This window comes from Paralichthys olivaceus, chromosome 19, assembly GCF_024713975.1.
Source record: "Paralichthys olivaceus isolate ysfri-2021 chromosome 19, ASM2471397v2, whole genome shotgun sequence".
NCBI lineage: Eukaryota > Metazoa > Chordata > Actinopteri > Pleuronectiformes > Paralichthyidae > Paralichthys > Paralichthys olivaceus.
In genome coordinates this window covers 4,624,620-4,645,287 of record NC_091111.1, presented here as the reverse complement: position 1 = coordinate 4,645,287, position 20,668 = coordinate 4,624,620, and the positions used below count along the sequence as shown (strand labels likewise).

General features: G+C 40.9%; 1 protein-coding gene and 1 long non-coding RNA gene across 3 annotated transcripts in view; one reads left to right on the top strand and one right to left on the bottom strand.

The window, feature by feature from the left end:
- Positions 1-20,530, bottom strand: part of LOC109632458 (uncharacterized) — a 35,276-nt gene extending 14,746 nt beyond the window's left edge. For both annotated transcript variants that reach the window (XR_011239473.1, XR_002202920.2), the window contains exons 1-2: positions 20,423-20,530; positions 17,709-17,948 (exon numbers count right to left, since the gene is read on the bottom strand). This is a non-coding gene — a long non-coding RNA (uncharacterized lncRNA). The remainder of the gene's footprint in view (positions 1-17,708; positions 17,949-20,422) is intronic.
- cnstb (consortin, connexin sorting protein b) lies at positions 1,823-19,888 on the top strand. The gene is made up of 11 exons (XM_020091744.2): positions 1,823-2,126; positions 5,778-6,310; positions 7,898-8,007; positions 10,105-10,135; positions 11,349-11,435; positions 11,556-11,664; positions 12,366-12,387; positions 12,485-12,554; positions 13,586-13,866; positions 17,416-17,560; positions 17,716-19,888. The coding sequence occupies exons 2-11, from the start codon at positions 6,223-6,225 to the stop codon at positions 17,922-17,924; spliced, it is 1,152 nt and encodes a 383-aa protein (XP_019947303.2). The 5' UTR covers positions 1,823-2,126; positions 5,778-6,222; the 3' UTR covers positions 17,925-19,888.
- Positions 20,531-20,668: the final 138 nt, after the last annotated feature.

The window sequence follows — 20,668 nt, the reverse complement described above, 5'->3', positions numbered from 1 at the left end:
TCTCATTATTTGGAGGAATGTAAGCATCTGGAAAGACAAATTGAACTGCTTCAGCCAGTTCAAACATTTAAATATACTTTGAGATAAAGATGTGGGAATCACATTTATGTTGTTGTATATGGGAGAGCAGAACGACATCCACTTATTTTCCCAACTGACCAGAGGGTTTCTTTGTTTGGCTCTGTCAGAATAAACAGATATTAACTCCAAAGATATTCGCTGTCCTGTCTCCCTAGACTCTCGTTAGATTTTAGTCTCAGAGTTGTCATTTGATGCTCAGGTGACTAAAATGGTGCATTTCTGCTTTAATCACTTCAGACAATTAACCAAGATCAGGTCATTTCTTTCCTCTGCAGATTTGTAAAGGTCATCTGTGATTGTATCTCCTACAGACTAGACTGCTGCAGTGTTCTCTACTCTGGTATCAGCAGGTGAAACTTACAAACATGCATATGTCTCCTGCCAGCCGGTTAACACATATTAAAGGAATTCTTGCTGCTCTTAACCAGCTTCCTGTACGTTTTTGAACTCACTTAAAGATTTGAAGATTTAACTGAATGGCCAGTCATCTGCTAACATGATAAACCTGATGGCTGCTTGAGATCCTCTGGCCGGGCCCTGCTAATGGTTCCTACATCCAGACTTGTCCCCAAAGGTGACCTTCCCTGTCTCTGCTGTCCAGACCCTTCAGCTGTGGGACTCCCTGCTGGGAGATCTCAACCAGGCTGCTCCTCTAAAACTCTCTTCTCAAAACTCTCTTCTATCACATGCATGGCTTTTTAATAACTGTTGGAATCTGCAGTAATTATTTAAATGCACTATAACTATTTTATATGTATAGATATAAGTTTTGGTTCTTGCATTTGGTGTAAAGAATGTTGTTTTATTATAAATTATCAGCATCCTAATATAATTTCCCCCTTTAGGATTAAGATGAAAAAATGATCCAAACCTGTTAACACTATTAAAAATCTAGTTATTACAACCCCTCAAAATTTCTGTATGTCAAACATTGTATAATGCACACAGTAACAGTAACTTTACTGTTTCACAATCAGCTAATTACTGGTTCAGTTCTATGTCATTACTGGAATACATGCTTGACACATTTGAAGAAATAAGGATTGATGAAAAAAATACTGCTACTAAACTAGTGACATTTGTCTCAAATCACAACCTTACTCCATTCATTACTGTGCAGTGGACATAATGACATCTAATTTATGCATTAAAGAGTTGAAATAATACAGCTACATAAATGTGATTTTTTTTTAAATTAAACTGACCAAATGGCGCACTCCAATTTTTATAGGGTAGGCCTACAGGTGATAGATACAGCTCTGGAAATGATTAAGAAACCACTGGAAGAAGATCCGTTTTTTACATTTTACATGTGAGTTAAAATAAAATGAATATATTTGTTCTGTTCTTTAAACAATTGACTACCTTCCACCAGACACTGAAATGAAATGGCTGCAGTATGTCAGGAGTGATCTCTTCATATAGAGATATATAGAGATATATAGATAGATACACATATACATATATCGTGAGTGCATGATGACAATGAAGAGGAGGGAGGAGAGGGTGATTCAGCTATAACAGGATATGCACCACCGTCATTAAAGTGACTGATCAGTCTGCAGACATGTAAAGGATTGAGATGTGTTTCATTCTGTTGATCTAATGTAACAATACAAAGCACAGACTTTGCACATTTTGTATTTTTCCCTTTGTAATCCTGTGCACGGTCTTTTCAGTTTAAACTCACCATGTGACCGCCTCATCTGTAGTTACATAACCGCTGACACAGCGCCAGGAGCCAGTGTGACACATCTGCCACAAGATGGCGGCCTCGGCCACATGCTTCGATCCAGATAAATAAAAAAAAGAAAGCGGCCACCTCGACGTGTAGGAACATGTAGGCTATCTGGCAATGAGGGGGAGGCGAGAGGCAGGAAAGGAGCCCGGGATCGAAGCGCAAACAAGCGGTAAGAGAGGCTGTCAGAGGCGGACAGATGCCGGAGAGAGGAGCCCGCTGTAGGAGCCTGGAGGACGGGCACAGAGGGAGACAGCTCCCCGCTGCTGCTGCGGAGCGTTGATGTCCAGAGGAGAAACATCCAGCAGTGAGTCCATCTCTCTCCTCCCTGTTTTATTTTGTGACAGTAACTTAGCATGGTGGAGGTTTGTTTCCTTGTTTAATTTACCACAGGAAGACGGCAAACAGAAGAAGTGATGGAATTATTAGAGACGATAAATAAACTGGATAATCTGCTTCAGACACGCCGCTTGTTATCAGCTCACATCGTGTTTACACCTTGTTCATACAGTTACATCACTGGCGCACTCATTCATCCTGACGGTTAATTGATGGCGTCAGAAATAACAAACATTAATTGATCGCGAGGTGCTGCGGTGCACGAGAGCGTCAGCTGCACGCGCCGTCGGTGCACGTGTTGACTTGGCCCCGCGCACAGTCGCGTGGGCGCGCACGCACGCACCCTCGACCACCCACTGGTGCGAAAAACAAATCGAAACAGAAAAAAGAGGAAATGAACGTAAAGCAGCAAACGACAGTCTAATAAAGAGGAAGACCTGTGAAGCTGTGATCACGTGTTAATGATGGCGGTGTGAACACAAACACAAGTGACAGCTGCTGACAAGCCTTCTGCAGCGAGCCAGGGGCGGATGCAGAGAGTGCATGGGCCAGGGGGGCACTGGCCCCAGCTGAAATCTAATTCGCTCCTGAAGTGCCTCTGTCCTGTCAGTAGACTTTGTTTTTCTCAATAAACGTACTAACAATAGCAATAAGGTTCCAGGTTCAAATCTCAGTTCAGCCAGCATCTTTATGTTTTCAGATATGCACTGAACTCCACAGTTCCTCCTTATTTTCTAAGATGCATTTGTGAACACAAATGACTGAGTGAGACTCCACTTTCTGTGGACTGTCTCTGCCTGGCCCCCAGTTGGCAAGAAAACCAGGAGACATTGATGTTCGAGCACACTAGGGGATCCCCTGGGTTCACCGCAAGCGAGTGGGGGGGTTGATGACACTCCTGACACGTGATTGACTCAAAAAAGAAATATCTCCCGGTGAAAAAAGTATATGCAGCAAATGAAATATATACATTAAAGATTATGTATTTGTCATGATATTATTTTACAAGGGTAAATGTGATACATTGCTGCTCTGATTTTTCCATCGTAATTGTTGTTTGATTATGGACTAAAGAGTTTCCAAACCATATGGCATTATTCAACAATAAGCAACGATATTTACTGCAATGGATTACTACAAAGTTTAAAGAATTAGATGTTCTGTCCAAAGGTAACATCTATATATCACTGTTAAAGCTCACCAGTCTACATGATGTATCTTGTTTGTTACCACCAACATGGATGTTAGTTTGTTTATTTGTCAGCAGGATTAATCAAAAAAGTATGGAGCTGATTTTCACCACACTGGGTGGAGGGATGGGACATGGGCCAGGAAAGTAAACATTATATTTTGGGGCAGGTCCAGTTAAAGGGACAGAGCCAGGAATCCTAATTGAATCACTTTACTTGACATCATCAGATGGGACATTTTGGGATTATGAGCTTGTATAATTTAGTACAAACAATCATCCTTCCATGTTGTGTAGAAGCTACGCAGACGTGTAGGTTTGTTTGGCTCCGGTGGACGTATGTGCTCTGCTGAGTGCATTTCAGTTCCACCCTTAAAAAACAGAGTTGTGGTTACACCTAACATTATGTGATGAATTATTTCTTGGCTGCATGGGTGCAGTGACTTCCTACATGCAGTGACTTGTTTGTTTGTTTCTGGTCTCTATGCTAAGCTAACCGCCTGCTGGCTCCGGCTTCCTTTTTACTGTGTAAATATGAGTGTTATTGATCTTCCCATATATTTCTCAGCAAGAAAGCAAATTAGCATATTTTCCAAAATGTCAAACTATTACTTTCTCTGTAATGTGATAGAGACTAATGGCTGCAGAAATGTTTGGCCATTGAAGAATTCTTTTTTGAGAGTCTGTCAAAGATTATTATTAAAAGCTAATAATCGTTCTTGTTATTACTCTTGTTTTAAATATATACAAAAAGTAAAATTTGATTAAAATAAAATACAGAACTGAATAAATTTCATGCTTGGAAAAAGACATTTAACTTAGCTTTGGAAAATGGGCAGCAATGAATAATATTGAAAAGGCCAAATATATGATTGCTTTTTTATCACATATTGATTTTAGGAAAATAGGTACAGTTTACAGCATCTGGTAATTTATAGGAGAAACCTCACAAAGGCAAAGTGTTGTAAGATAATTTAGCACAGTCCACACAAATCTTCATCTTCAGACTCCCCTGCATCATTCTTAATTTCATGCTACACATCCGCATGAGTCAGCCTCTGTTCCCATGCAATGTTTGTACTTTGTGTCACATTCCATGTTGCAGAATACAGAACATTCACATGACCACTAACACGCTGTGTGAACACAGCATCTCACAGCTCTCATGCCCTGAGACCACTCAGGCTGAAAATGTAGGTTTCATGAGGCAGAATTATATATATAAATATATGCGGAACATGTCAGATGCTTGTCTCACCTCTACCAACGCACAGAGATGGTGTTTGTGAACACATTTCTGATCTGGCTCCCACTGGTGAGGCTCAAACAGACGCACACAGGTGTGAATCTCTGAAGCCATAATTGAATGGAAAATAAATATTTAACTTGTGAAAACAGAAGATAAAATACACAAAGCCTTGACAATACTTTGTTTGGTATTCCTGATAATATTTACAGTGACAGGACTGGTCAGGGGTTAGTGACTATGCTTTAAAAGAGCAGCCCTTCTGATAATGTCAGCCCTGTGACAACAGTTAAATCCCTGTGAAATGGCCTCAGGCAGGTCACTAAATCCCCTCCTTGTCAGGTATTGTTAGTCTGAATGAAAACATCAGCAAATGGGCTGTGAATAGAGACTTAATTTCACGTGTACAATTTTACTTCATGCAATATGTGGTAATATATGGTTTTATAAGGTGTCTTGAAGATGAAAGTTTCCTTTTTGCATCACACAGAGTTTAGTTTAGAGAGAAATGCAAGTTTTTACATCGGGTAGAAACAACTAAAGCCCCTTTTACACTGGTCAAAAAACCCTCTAACATCTGGCTTTTGTCTGCAACGGAAATTAATTCAATCAGCATTCACTCCTGGGTCAAATGATTCTGCTGTGGTTACAGGTTTTGAATCGGCTCTGATGGGTGCGTTTGTGACGTTGAACATGAAGCACCAAGGAAAAAACAGATAGCTTTGGTGAGCTTAGCACAGCATCTAGTGCCATCAGTAACAGCTATAATTAGCATCTAGCTCAAAGCACCAGTGTCTTAACAGTCTCACATACATTAGATGCTACCATGGCTGTTAGGGGTGTAACAACTCTCCAAATCCATGGTTTGATTAAGACTTCTACATTGAAAAACGCAAATGAGACTTTACATAATTTAAAAACATCGTTATAAATAATATGTATCTATTTAACATACTCCTTGCTAATCATTCGACTATACTACTGAATTATTATTTTCAACCAAGGGTTATACATAATGGAGCACTCTACCATGCCTCAATGGACAGTCATGGTTCAGACACAAAGACAAGCCTTTCAGTCATTTCTAACAGCAATGCTGCTTCGCTTCTCTCCCAGAGCATTTTGCATGCATGAGGCATATGTTGTGTTCCCTTTTCAAAATGTACCTAATTTTTTTCTGACAGGGAAACAAATCTACACCGAAGAGAAAGCGGAAATAAACGCCAGTGAGGACGGCAGAAAGTCAGGGAGAACTGGGAACTATAGTCTCCTCAACTCAGCCCTCGAAGACCTCAGTGGACGTTTCAAATCTCTCTGTTCTTGGCCACCCATGAGAGGCGGTGGAAGATTAAATCACATGCTCCTTGAAGAGTGATCACAACCAAACCTTCTGAGACCTCACTCTCAAGTATTCGAGGAAGCCTTTGAAACCTTAATGGAAGCTTAGAGCGGCACAAACTTTCCTGAGTTATTCGCTTGTCCAGCTCAAGGGTAGTGTTTGACAGAGGAAGTATTTGATGCCGTTTTACTAAAGGCCTTCATCGAGAGACCCAGCCACTGCCCACTGCAGGGTCTCAGAAGCCTTTGGGTGCCACTGATCTGGAGAAGACTCTGGACGTGACGGAGGTGATGGGCAACAAGAACAGCAGCTTGCCAAAAGGTTCAGACACTGCGCTTGATCAAAAAGAGGAAGAGATGTTCATCGAGAGCACCACAGGTAAAATACTTATTCTTTAAAATAATATATGACTGTTGTGTGCTTTTTATGTTTGTGCACTTTAAGGAATCTACCTTTTGCTTCACTGTCTTCTGATGTGGTTGGAAATGACTATAACAAATAAACAGTATGATTCATTCACACCTCATTTAATTAAATGTCTTGCAGAGCTGTTATCTTTAAATGACAGTAGACTAACTTAATTTATCTCTTTGCACAGTAGAGACTCAGTAGATTAATAACCAACCTGCAGAGAACTGACTGAAAGCTGATCAGCTATCTGCTCCCACAAACTGCTGTACTGAGCCAGAAAAAAAAAACCACAAGCTTAAGATGATCAGGATGATACTAAGCTGTAAGGAAGCCCAGGCCTCTTCTGATGCGTATGATGTACTATACAGTTGGAGTTGATAAGCTACGTTATGTAAGAGTAGCACTGTATGGCTCCAGTTACGTTGCTGTTGCGTCATTGCAGATGCAACCAGAAAAAAGAAGAGTGAAACGGACAATATCCCCAGAATAATGTGCTTTTGGATATCAGAATAGAAAAAGATCCTCATTTCATAGAAAACCTCCATCAAAGACGTCCCTTTGAAGCTACATTTATTTATTTAGAAACAGCAGTAGCCACAAAACCTGGCTTCTCAGTAGGCGTCCTCACAGTGATGAACAGTAATGACCAATTTTGGCAGCATTAGCGTTTCAGTAACAGCAACATGTAAACAAACCTAACATGCACAGTCTGGTTATAGAATCGCTCAGTATGCCGTCTTAATTAACACACGCACTTTGCCTAGGATAGAGACTGTTCTACTGGTGTTTCTGTAACTGAACTGAGCAACATCATACTACAGCTTCCAATAAAAACATTCAAAGTATTTAATCTGTACAATAAACAACTATATATTGCAGTTTTACAGGTAGTTATGTGAAAGTGAGTGAGTTACTGGTGTCTTGTCAACTATAGTCAGACACAGACACTGGGCTATTCCATTTTATATAGTCTCAGTGCACAGTCACACATGTGAGTGTAGCAGTGGTGAACCTTCACCTCCTGATCACTTTCAATCTCTCCATTTTGGTGAACTTTGACCCAGGACATTTGCCTGTATTCGCCTATGTGTGAGTGTTAATCTCAAACTAAGCCAACAGGCTGCTGGCTCTAGCCATATACCAATCAACTGAAATCCTCTGTTAGATCTGTTATCTCAACAGAGACGTCAGGACCAGTCCTTCACAGAGCAGATATGTTTGCTGTAGCAGAAAAACATTTCTATTTGATGTGACATGGATGTCACTGTTTGTAACGCAGGCTCTGTTAGGATGCAGGATGTGGGGTCTTCAAGCCAAAGCTGATATTATATCATGCTTGTTTCCCCCAGACTGAGGAGTACTCAACTGACCATTATATTGAAAGTACTATAATGTACAGCATACACTTCCATATATTGTGTATTTCTATAACTCATGATTATGTCAGAAAAACACAGTAAAGATACTGTGATCAGAGTTTACGCATCAAGACAAACAATAAGTGAAAAGTCTTATTCACATGTTATTCTAGTGTGTTTGTGCTTTATTTTCCAGGAAGTGTCTCCAGAGATGGAGCGCTGGGCCTCACCCCTGAGCTGCTGGCCTCCCTGCAGTCCCTCGGAGAAAACAGTGACTACACTCTGCTTCCAAACTCTCTGCACCAGGTGTGTGTGTGATTGTGTGTGTGTGTGTGTAGATCTACTTTAAATGTTAGAGAAAGTTGGATGACATTTTTTCTCCTATATCCAGGGAGAAGATACCTCTTTTAGTACAGCCAGATACCTGAGATACACATAATAAATCCTGAGCTGGTATTTCTCAGACATATATAAGATTTGATTCGATTTTTACCATCATTATACAAATGCAACATGAAATGAACAAAGTTAGAGACTGAACGTCTTAATCATCTGCTGTAAACTTCATTGTTAAGAGGACATCAGCAGTTACTGAGGCAGAATATGACATTTATGCAACCGCTGTGCAGGTGCAGAGATTTGAACTAGCAGCCCTCTGCTCCTTTGTTCGTCTCCTGGCGACTCTCCTGCCTCAGATCACAATTACAGCATTCAAACAGACACACTAATTAGAGGTGTGATAAATATAGTTTGATTGTGTCTCTGTGTTTCGCTGGGAGGAATCACACAGAAAGATCAGTGGTTTCGTGAAGCGTGTGCAATACTTTGTAGGCTACGATTTCCAGACAACACTTAGAACAATGTGATTAATTATCTCAGCTCTTCTAGAGCCGTGAGAGATTTATAGTTTGGTTTGTGTTGCTGCCAACTGCAGTAATCACGGAACAAAGACAAAGCTGTTCAGCCTCAAATACTAAGAAAGGAAAAGGAGAGGCAAAGCACAGCAATCAGGGTCTGGCTAGTTTGACAGAAGCAGTTATATGGAACGTTTCTTGTAGCATGAAACCAAGTCACAAGAAGTTTGTGTTGGTCGGAGTGTTAGCACATATGACAGATCACTATGTTCACTTTGTAAGACCCCTTTTTATCAGAAACATGGTCAGTGTCTTTCATACTCTATCAGACATGTAGGTCCATATTTGGTCATAGCTGCTTATGCCTGCTATTGCTGTGTACCGAGTACTTCAAGACCTGAATCCACTACACAACTGACTTGCAACGGGGGGGTTATAACTCAGGAAAGATAACTTGATATTTGATAATTACTTTAATAATTTTTACTTTGTGTGGTTTGCAAAAGTCCGGGGTCACCTCATCACTTCATGTACGCCTCCGCCCATCCTGAGCCAGGATTAATCTAGATATTTAGCGTGCTGGAAATCGAGTCTCTCGAATCGCTTTGAAGATTTCATACATAGTGATTGGCGACTTCGGATTTTGCTCTGGCAGGGCCAGTTGCAAAATTTGTTGGCTAAAAAAGTATGTCTAATGTGAGACTCTTATGAGACTCTTTTATCAATAAGCTCAGTGAAAGGTAGGGAAGTCCCAATAGTGCTCCTTGATACCCATCTGAATTTTTACAATAGTAGTAGTAGAATGTAGAATACCATGTCTGCTATGCAAGATAACAAAAAAATGTTCTGGTTGTTTTCATCTATGGACATTGGATTCAACAAGAAAATGTAATTATTGTTCATATTCATCCTGATACATGTGACCTACCGGCCACTGAGGAGACAAATAAAAACCTTCTGGTTTTTAAGCTTTCCCTGATGCATACTGCATTTTACATCACGAACTGATAAAACGAGAAATCCAAATAAGGCATGTTCTGCTGTAGTGAAATTGTAATGGTAATTTTTCACATTTTATAGCACAAATGTCTAATCAATCTTGCTGCAGCCTGAAACTACCTGCTATCTGAGAATTATAGTGATATCTGAGGGGGAGAAACTACTCTAAATCATGTGGTCGACTGGGTGAGAGGAAGGAGAAAAAGTGTGCTGATGGGAAAGAAATCCCATAGACGCACGCTAATCCGCACCATAAGTAACAGCATGTGACTTCATGTCTCAGGTCGTCTGCCTCCTGGCATGACGCTGCCATGTGATCCCCAACTTTGAAGGAATTTGGTGAATTAAAAAAAAGACTATTTAGAGTTTGACATCATTTTCAGAGCACAGCAGCAGAGTTTAAGATCACCGTGTGCTATGATTTTTCATGTGTCGATGTTTCACACTGAAACTCTCACATAATTTGTGTTAGTTATTTTAAGCCACAGCTAATGAATCCTTTATTCAGTGTGAATTTACAAACTGTCTCTGTTTACCTTTTTCGTTTCAGATTGCAGAGGCCTACTCACTCCAAGAAGACTGTATCCTTTCAAACGCACTGTGACCTAATTTCTGTGTTTATAGGTATTGTAACATTTGCCAATCATTAGATTTTTCCAGCCAAGGCGTGACTGAGCCAGAGTGGTACTTTTGAAGAAAGCAATAGAGTGGTTTCTATTCTATGGAGACAGTGTTTCCATTTGTGGTGGCTGGACAGTGGTTTAGCTTCAAGGCCAGTCCTGGTCTGATGAACACCAGAAGGGTTTCAAGTTTACCCTAAAAGAAGCAATTAAAATGTTACCACTAAATGAAATATTCAATGAAATATTAGCAAGATCATAGGGATTTTTTTTATTTTGTCAATCGTCTTTATCGTTATCATTTTCCAAGTTTGTTTGTCCCTCAGTCGCTGGGTGTTTCTCATACTTTGGCTCAAAGCCCTGAGGGTTTGCAGTTGTAGTTTCCTATGGTTCTGTTTGTGCCGTTCTCCTGGCAACAGCTGAACGGCTTGCTGCACAGAGGATGGTATGAGTTGATGTGTTTACGTGTAAGAGGTAATAGGAGAGAAAAAGACAAACACAGAGAGGGAGGGAATGCTCCATGTACAGTGAAGGATGTTTTCAGAGATATAATGAGACAAATGTCTGAGATGTCAGTAACTTAACTGTATTGCTGCATTTCCACAGAAGGAACTTTCCCCAGGAACCAGGAGCCTTTGCAGGAGCTCAATTTAGACCAGGGTGCAGGTTAAGATCCAGGGAAATCCAAACATGCCTGATTGGTTAATTATTCCAGCATAATACAGCATTCTCCACAATAGCTTGCAAAATCTATTCAAGTCCTGCATTTCAGGTGTTTTGAATGTACTTCGTCACTGGTGCTCGTCTCTTTTCTGAAGTATGAATTGAATCTCCTCCATCTGTATTGTTCTTGCAGTGACGCTTGATTTTTTTTTAGCAATATCGCTATATTATATATCCACACACATTATCAACAGGTCACACTCCCAGTTTTTGTCATTGAATGGCTGCTGGTGAATCAATGCCTCAGTCCTACAGAAACACCTACCTTTATAGAATAAATATAAATATAACACCAGTAATAGACTGAGAGATGCATGTTTCTTTCAAATTACACACTAGGCTGTGAATTCTATTGGCTGTGGCAGCAACCTGTGTAAAATCTCTCTATATAAAACTGTAGATGGTCAGGGACATTCGGATTGAAAGTGTCTTTAACTCATGATGCTTCCAGACCAGTGGGCCATTCAGTTCCTACAGCTTGAGAAGCTCTACCATGAACGTCTGCTCTCCAACATTGACGCCCTGCAGGAAAACTGGGGTATTGCAAACATCTTTTTCTCGCCTTTGTGAAATATTACCACTGATCATAACCTACATGCAATTCTGTGCTATCCAAAAATAGAGTGTGTGTTTATTTTGTATGCACTTGTGTTCTCAGAGAGCCGGTGGAGAGAGAGGAACCCTGAGAGCAGTTTACCTGCAGAGACAGACGCCATCAGTGTGAAACACATCGAGACCCTGAGCCAGATCTGCAGGACACATCCCAGGTAAAGCACAACAATGTCTGATGATCCTTTTCATCAGAGCTGAAGCAGAGATACATGGGAAAGGAGTCTGGATTCATCAGGAGCCGTTTTATCTATGATCTGCCCCAAAAGTTCCCCCACAGGGTGTGGTTGGACACAGCAGGAGACTTTCTGCACTCCAGAATTTATTCAAACATGTCCACATGCCTCTGCTCCATGAGCTCAACCAGCTATAGCTTCCTCAAATTCCTCTCATTCCATTCACATTCTACTTGACCTAGATGACCAGCTGACAGAAACCTTTTAGCTCCCATTTCCTTTACCGTAATCGACTGTAATCTTTATTTTCCTTGAAGACATACAGAGGAGTCGCAGACTGATCTGGCACATGGATAATGCATGAAAATGCACAGTGGTAATTGTTGGGAAATTCAATATTACTGACAAGACAGGAACGATTTGTGCAGGATAGTCATTTCCACCAGACAGAGACAAATGCCGCAGGTCTGGATGCCAGACACTGCACCTGTGCTGTGACTCAGTATGTGATTGTAGCCCGCAGTTACTTTTGTACAGGTGGATTTGATATAGCTGGAGAAGAAATTAAAAGCCTGAAGAAGACCTGAGCTTTTTAATATGTTAAGTTACAGAGCAGTATCCTTGTCTGACCTTCCTCCTGCTGTCTGTGTGCTCTTTCCCTGTCTCTGTCTGGCATCACTCAGACCATCCATCAATGTGGAGGAGGTAAGACACAGAAACATTCTCTGTCTACTTTGCTCATAGAGCAATCTCAGACTTTTTCTAAATGATAAACTAATGTTATCTATGTTTGATTCAACAGAACAGTCTCAATACATTGCTGAGAGAAATACAGATCAAGCACCAGACACTACAATCCTGTCATGATACAGGTATGTTTAACACACACACACACACAAAAGCTAAATACTAATTGCATGCCAACAATACCACAATGCTAATACGAACTTCCTAAGTACAATCCATGTTTACAATTCATTTTGCATATTAGTATTCTGATGTTTACTAATTGTCACTAAGGACAATGTGCAGCAGATGCTGACGAGTCATTCGTTTTGCAGCTATTAAGTATTAATAACATTTTACATTTGACTTAAAGATGATTGAACTATTTGAAGTCACGTTTTAAACAGTTTTCACACCTAACTTGTTTGGTCCAGACCTTCAGACTCTCAGGCTCTAAGCTTATCTGGACAAGCCAATAAAAACATTTTTTGAGACCAAAAGAGTTGGTCTTGGTACGGATCAAACTGAGCCACGGTTTGGTTCATTTGCGATGGGAAAACACTTTTTTGGATAGTTTGAACCAAAAGCAGTAGGAAAAAGGAAGCAGAAGACTTTGCGGACATTCATTTGGCTCGTAGTGTTGAGTACTGTGTATTAGCTTGATGATGTGGGTAGTAATACCATAGTAACACAGTGGCAACGAAATTAGTGAGATGAACCAGTTCATTCATTTTCCGAATTGAAACAGAAAAAAACAACTATCCGCTGAATCGATAACACGCCGACCTCTACAAACCACTCAGTGGCAAGTGAAGATATCTGCCCACGTAGGTGATGAAGACAGGACATACGTATGTCATACAAAATCCTTTACAGCTGTTTTATAGCTAAATTGCAATGTAAAAACAGAACTCATTTGATCACACATAGACAACATAACAAAGACACCAGCCTTGGTTTCGAGTGTGAAAAACGCTCAAAATGGTGTTAACATGATGATAATCTGAACAGTATTCAGTTTATTGGTTAAATTTAAATTTAGACAGGGGGGAAGTGGAGTCACATATCAAATTACACATGAGCTCTGTGTCCATACATAGAAAGTTCAAACACAGGTCAGGTTTGAGTGATAATCCATAATCAATAGCCAACGTCCTGTATTACTGCACCATTCTAGTCGACAATCCTGAAACATCACACAAGGATGGAGAACAAGAGCAGAACGTGAACTCGGGATCAGTGCCAACCTCACCACAAACAGGCCGTGAGGAGGGAGGTGGGGAGGAGGATGGAGAGGAAGACAAGGAGATGTATGAGGAAGGACAGGAAGTAGAGGAGGAGGAGGAGGGGCCATGTGCGGAGACACCAGAGGAGGATGAAGAGGTCAAGGTGGAGTGGCCAACAGGAGTCCCCCAGGCCTCGGACAAGGACCTGGCCAAACTGTCCCACGCAGAAGGGGTAGGAGTCCAGTCTTTTCTGCTTGTCTTTCTTTTTCTGCCTTCATATTGTTATTGGACTGTTAGTGGACATTTTTATATCAAGTGTCAATGCAGTGTGAGCAACATGGATATCAGATGAATGTGACGGGTATAAATAGCTTTTCCTGCTCTGGATCCTTGCACCTCTCTTATCTTTCCTTCCTACTGCTTTTCCCTTCTCCTCTCCATCCAGCATCTCATACATGCATCTGTCCTTCCTTCCTTCCTTCCCCTTGCTGATCTCTTCTGTCTCCACTGTGTATTATACTTCCAGCCTGGACTAAATAAGACTATTTGTTTAAGTTTCCCAGTCTGACCCACATCTCTTTGTCTTTGCCGGGACACTACCACAGAGGATCTCTGCGCTCACTTAGTGACATCATCATCAAATTATTTTCTTTCAAAAACCCCACCCATGTTCGCTGGTGTGGCTTCACACTCGGGATGTCTGCTCTGCCAAAAAAACCCACCACATCACTGAGTCAGCGCCCGAGCAGGAGGGGCCTGGTTCTTCTTAGATTTGGGGATGAAATCAGACCTTTTCCAAATAAACAGCACCAGCTGAAGTCCTCACAATGATGGGGTCAGGTTTATGGCTGTTATGTAATCCAGCGGAGGTTTGACTGGGTGGGTCATGGGTGGGACTCCTTTCTTTGTAAATATCAGATTTTATGAGGGTTTTGCTGTTATTACTGGCACCATTTCCCCCTCTCTCTTTTTTAGGCTTATTACAGGTTACAAAACCCATTTTAAATATTACATACAAATTAAATATTAAGACCTGATCATTTCCAGTTTGCCTGAATTGCAAGGACTGTGAAAAGTCACTATAAATGTGTGAAATTTTTGCAAAACATGAAGGAATACTCTTATTTTTTTAGTTATTTCCTTGTGTCTGTCCACAAACAAGCCTTTTAGTCTGATGGTTCACTGCTCGTCCACTGCTCAGTCGGATGACACAGTGACCTGCTGGACAAAGCCGAGGCACAGGCAGCAGCATTGGTTTATGGGCTGTATAATAGATCACTTTGTTGACAGTGTGATATGCGAAAAGGCCACGGCTTGTCCTTTCGGTTGCCCTGGAATGGGCTCTGAGAGCACAATAAGTCATCACATATGGGAAAGACTTGTTCTGCTGTTGCAGACGAGTCATGTTTATGATGCTTTGTGGCTTTGAATGTTTCTCATAGTTCAGTCTGTCAATATCAGCTGGCTGGAGAACTTCAGTCACATGGGGTGGATCCAGAGGTGGGGCTGGAGGGCTGTAGAGCTAACAGTAAACAAGGCCACTGCAGTGACCCAGCTCACTACCTCAACTAATGTTCATGCATAAATACTACCTGCACTTACTCATAACACCTTTTTGTGAATTTCTTTTAATTAATTAATTTCACCACAAATCTATAATAACAATTAGTATTTTCAAGCCCTCTGTAAATGTGACAGATTATATCAGATGGATTCAGTGACTCTGTGGGTTACAATATTGGTCTGCCAGGCAGTCCACCAGACATTAGTGAACTCTTCTGACTATAATTGGTTGGATTGCTGTGACATTTGTGCCACACATTCATGTTCCCGTCAGGATGAACTCTAGCGACGCCCTAAGAAGCTGCTCCCTGCTCATGCTCACAAATGTGACCATATTTACATTTAACATAATTTAACATCATGTTCATCCAGCGACAGCATTAGGTACCTTTTTTAATTTACGCTTTGGTTTGTGACTAAATACTTGAAAAGAATAGACATTGCAATAATACTCAGCTGTACTTTGTGTTTACTTGTAAGAAAGTGCATGTTAACAGACTGAGTTAAGATGTTTTAGCATTTCGCTCAAAACACTGCTTTGCGTAAGTATAATATCACATTTGGATCTGATTATTCTGATATGATCATCAACCCGGGGCTGTTTACTCGGGCCTGTGTAAAGACTGGTTGCAGTTTTCTTTCTGAAACTGTAAAAGTGACCTGCAGTAATCGAGCCACAGCAAGAGCAGCTGCTCAGCCAGCCAATTCAGTGCAGCTCGTATCAGTACAGAGAACCTCAAACTGGAGAATCAGTTGTCGTTGAAGTGAACGCGCTGTTGTCACGATTGAGGTCATATATGTTGATAAATCCCGCTGTCGCCTGTTTATTCAAAGTTTATAAATAGTGAACATATCGCCTGTCCAAATCTGCCTGGGATGCTCACAGAGTCGCCTTTGTGCTCGTACCTTCCCACTTATCTATGGAGGAGCACCAGAGTTTACGTCTCAGCTGGGAGAAAGCTGCTCCCCGCTCACAAACATGACTTTGTCCTGACAGAGTTCTCAAACCAGGAACATTTACATTGAACATCACAATTTTCACAGACCTATACAGAGCTGTGCCTCAGAGTGCCCTGAGCAGTAGAACATGATGCACTGACGGGCCTCTGTACAGATGGTATAACCCACTGACCTCACTGAATAATTGACCTATAAATTATGGCAGCAGATGATCCCGACAGCTTGAGTGAGGACTCCGTTTGACTAGTCAGCAGATGACCACACTGTGTGTTATTGTTCCTGCTTCAGAGATTAAGATCACGGTCACGGTTTCTTGTCAAAAAGAATCTCTTGACGATAAAAAACAATGTTTAAATTCAAGGAATTCCTCCTTAGTTTACATACTGAGTTTACCCAACTATACTTTACAGCAGAAATACTGAACCAAAGTCAGACCGTGTGTTTATGCTTCGGTGTTGTTACACCTGTACTTCTGCAGATCTGTGTTTACTCGACTCAGCCAACTTTCGATGGCTCAGCTCCCGTTCAGCTAAAGTGCTGCTGCTGCTGCTCTTCTGTTGACTGATACCAAACATGCACTGGACATTGTCCTATTAGTTTGCTGATAGGTCACTGTGCACCACTGTGTGTTATGGTTTACTTCTTTACATTACCATGTGTGCTGTTACCCTTCTTATTTAATTAATATTCCTTTTTTTTTAAATGTTTTACAAGCTCTCCTTGTTTCAGACATTGAGTAAAATGAGCTGGTCTTCAGTTCAGAGTGGAATGTTGGTTTTATGGCTGTTGTCCAGACCCTCTTGCTCTGAGATGATGGCAGAGGAATTAAAGTTAAGGAGTTGCCTCCTGACCCCCTTCGGCCAGTTCCGCCCGAATAATCCGCAGTACCGGTCATTTATTTGTTTTGTCAGGTTTAAAGCAGTTTGGTTTGGATAAACAGCAACTCTTGTTTTTGGTTTCCTGCCTGAAATTGAGGTTTTATGGTGCAGGGATTGGGAAGAGGTCGACCTGCAGGTCAGGGATCTGGTTTCCCTCATCTTGGCTCAGTGAGACCTGGGATGTCCCCTATACATATAATTGATTTCATTTGTTTTTGACCAACCATTGACAATAGTAGAAATATAGAATATCACCACACAGAGCTGTAAAGTTCTACTAACAAAAGATGTTGGAACAAATGTCATACCAGTCCTTTACCAGCCGCCGTCGATTAAACAAGAGGAAAACACATTTTTTGTTTTTTCTATGGTTTCTGCAGAGTTCCTCCCCTGATGGTCTGGTCTCCATTCTGAAGAGGAGGAGAGCGTCTCTGGATGGACTCCCTCCCCCCAGTGACATTGCTACTAAACAGAACTCCAAACGCAAAGTTCGCTTCAGTGAACCAGAGGACGGCATCGAGCAAGGTACAGTTCAAGTCACCTGTCATCTAAATGCATTCATGACCAGAAACAAATATTAAGTATAGAACCACGCCAGCTGCAGGATGTGAGATCACTGTGCTACGTCAACTGACTTTATAAAGACGTATTAACTTTGAGTTGTATTTCTTACTTCTCAGATGAGGTGGGTGGAGACTCCTGCCTGATCCTCCTGCTGCTGTGTCTGGTAACCGTGGTGATCAGTGTAGGTGGGACCGCTCTCTATTGCACCCTGGTGGACACGTACTCGAACATTTGCACCGACTTCACTCAGAACGTCAACTTCTACGTCATGAACGTACGGAGGTTCTTCGAGGGGCTCGGTCACTGGCTGCCCCTCCGGACTTAACGCGGACGCTCGCAGACGTTGGTGCTGTAACAGACAGTGCGAGACACAGAGCGTGAGCACTGCACAGACATTCATGTGAGGCTGTCATCCAGAGCGTTTCAAGTTCGATTCCTTCCCCAATCACTGGACTTGTGTCTGAGCATAAGAGACTTGTACATTTGACCAAACAGTCTGAGATGTACAGTATGTGTCAGTCATCCGGTGCTCAAAGCAACACCAAACAGTAACAAACCAGATCTCTTCACCTCAGAGGACGTGAGGATGAGTACATGTTGATGAAGGTTGAAACAGCTTGTTTACTACAGTCTGAGTGGAAGCTTCATCTTCAAACTGAACCTTACAAGAGGGCTCCCAACTCTCAGCCATATTTATATTTGAACACAAGTACTTTATCTGTGTAGTAGTGTTTCCCTCAGAGTTTTTCTTCTTCTGGTGGTTTTATTTGTACAGAGAGAAGCTGTCTTTGGCATCATTAGGATCATTAGTGTGTGTCGTTTGTTTGTACCATTAACAGACCATGGGATTTTCGTTTGGATTTCATTCTGCCATTACTGTCTGCTCTTTTGACCCATCTCTGCTAAATGTGTTCATCAGACGCATTAATTTTTTTTTTTAAAACATCAGATTCTAAATATGAGCCTTCATGATCCTTTCACTGAAAAGGTGTTTACCTCAATACAAGTGGCTACTCTTAACATTCCTCTGATCACCTGACAAAGAGTATGATATGAAATTATAAAGGCATAGTTAGGTCAGTGTCTTATCAACAAAGCACAGCATTAAGTGAAGTAACTTACAACAAAATACATCATGATTAGCAATATGCAAAACAGTAATTCAACAGATGCTCACTCACCCTGTGTTTATATTTTCATCTTCATCATTTAGAGTGTGTTTCTAAAACTCCTGCTCAACAGTCGTCTCTTGCTGCGTGCTATGATATGAGCAACTATGATATTAAAAGCCCAATGCAGTGAGAAAACGCATTTTGATTGTGTGCACACTGTGGACACTAAATCTCAGAGAGCATAAACATCCATGAAGGCTACTTTATCGCTATATTGCATCATCTATTGAGATGTGATACATCTGCATCATTATGTGGATCTGCTGATCATGATCCCAGATATTAGCTCTCTATATATGCTTGATTTTTCTTGAGGAATTTACACTAATGTCTATACACTCCATATCTCTCAATGTAAAAGAACATTTAAAATAACTCCTGGATCCACATGGATGGAATACACTGTAAATGCTATGGGGTCTTCTTTGGTACTCATCCCACCCCTCCACCAGGTTTCAAGAAAATCAGTTCTGTTGTTTTTGCGTAATCTAGACAGAAATTAAATCCTGATCTCCTTGGCGGAGGTAATAAAAGGTCAGTGTATATCTTAGATGAGCGTTAACATTTATTCAAAACTTTATCTAAATGACCCAGTGAGTTATGAGCACAAGGTGTCTTTTATATGCACTGGGAGTTTAATACCTGGTTTACATAAGTTTTTATTATTTTTATTTCCTGGTTTGCTCAAGTTACACAAAAGAAAAACATTCATTATTTGAATGGATGCAAAATGAAAATTTCAGCATGTGTTTTTTTGAACTGATTTCTACTCTCCTTCAGAACTCCAGATGTTTTCAAAGTAGTGAATATTACCTCTGTATTGTCACTGTGTATATTGTTTACCAGCAAGTGTTGCATTATGCAATACATCTTTATATGTTTTAATATCTATGTTCAGTTGTGTCCACAAGGGAAATTTAAAAATATATTCAGATTTTCCATTGTGTTTTCGGTTTTAAGGTTTGTTTTAACCTGGGCATGGAAAAGACTCTCTCACATCTGTATTAAATGAGTCTCATTTAATAACATGGCACCAAGTAGAGTGCATTCCTCCACCAAGGCCAAACAACAGTCCCCTTAAGTTCAATCAAAGTGCATTAAATTTCACTTCTCCAAACATGCCTGGTTATTTCCCATCAACACCCATGAATCATTCTCTGAGAAATCACGATGTTGAAAAACCTCCGATCTAACAATGTTAGAAGCAAAATAAAAAGAATCCTGTACAAAATATAATAAACACAAACAAATGCAGAAGAAAACAAGCTCCATGGCAGTGCTTATCATTAAGATCGTTTTTACTAAATATTAAACTTTTTTTTCTTGACACAAGATTCCAAACGTGTAAAACCGACCTTTCCCCACAGGAGGCCGCTGTACACCTCAGAATGAACGGCCATTTTCTCTGCAGCCAGACCGAGCACATGGTTGGTAAAGTTATTAAAAGACTCGTTGCAACATATGAAACATAATTTACATTCCGTATACTTCATCTGATAATGCATTCTTGCATTTAGCGAACGTTTTAGCATCTGATCGCCCCGAGGTTGTAATGTTCAGTAAATAGTGGGACAACAAAGAGGCTGAATAAATCTAAATAAACATGTAAATGTGTGAGTGTTGTAATATTAATGAAATAAAGTCCTCTCACCACAGCAGCTGTGATTGTTGCACCAGCAGGTGCAAACACACGCACAACACATCAGCCAATCAGCGCGCACACAGGACCGGAAGTTCCGTCACCGGGCGGGACCTTGAACAGATTGTGCTTTCACGTGCAGTCGGAATAATCGGAAAAAGCAGTTCTCTATTGGGTGATATCACACGATTGTGATCTCAAATCGAAACAACAACTCACTTCCAAACTGTATAAACATCTCTGACAAGCACCTTACAC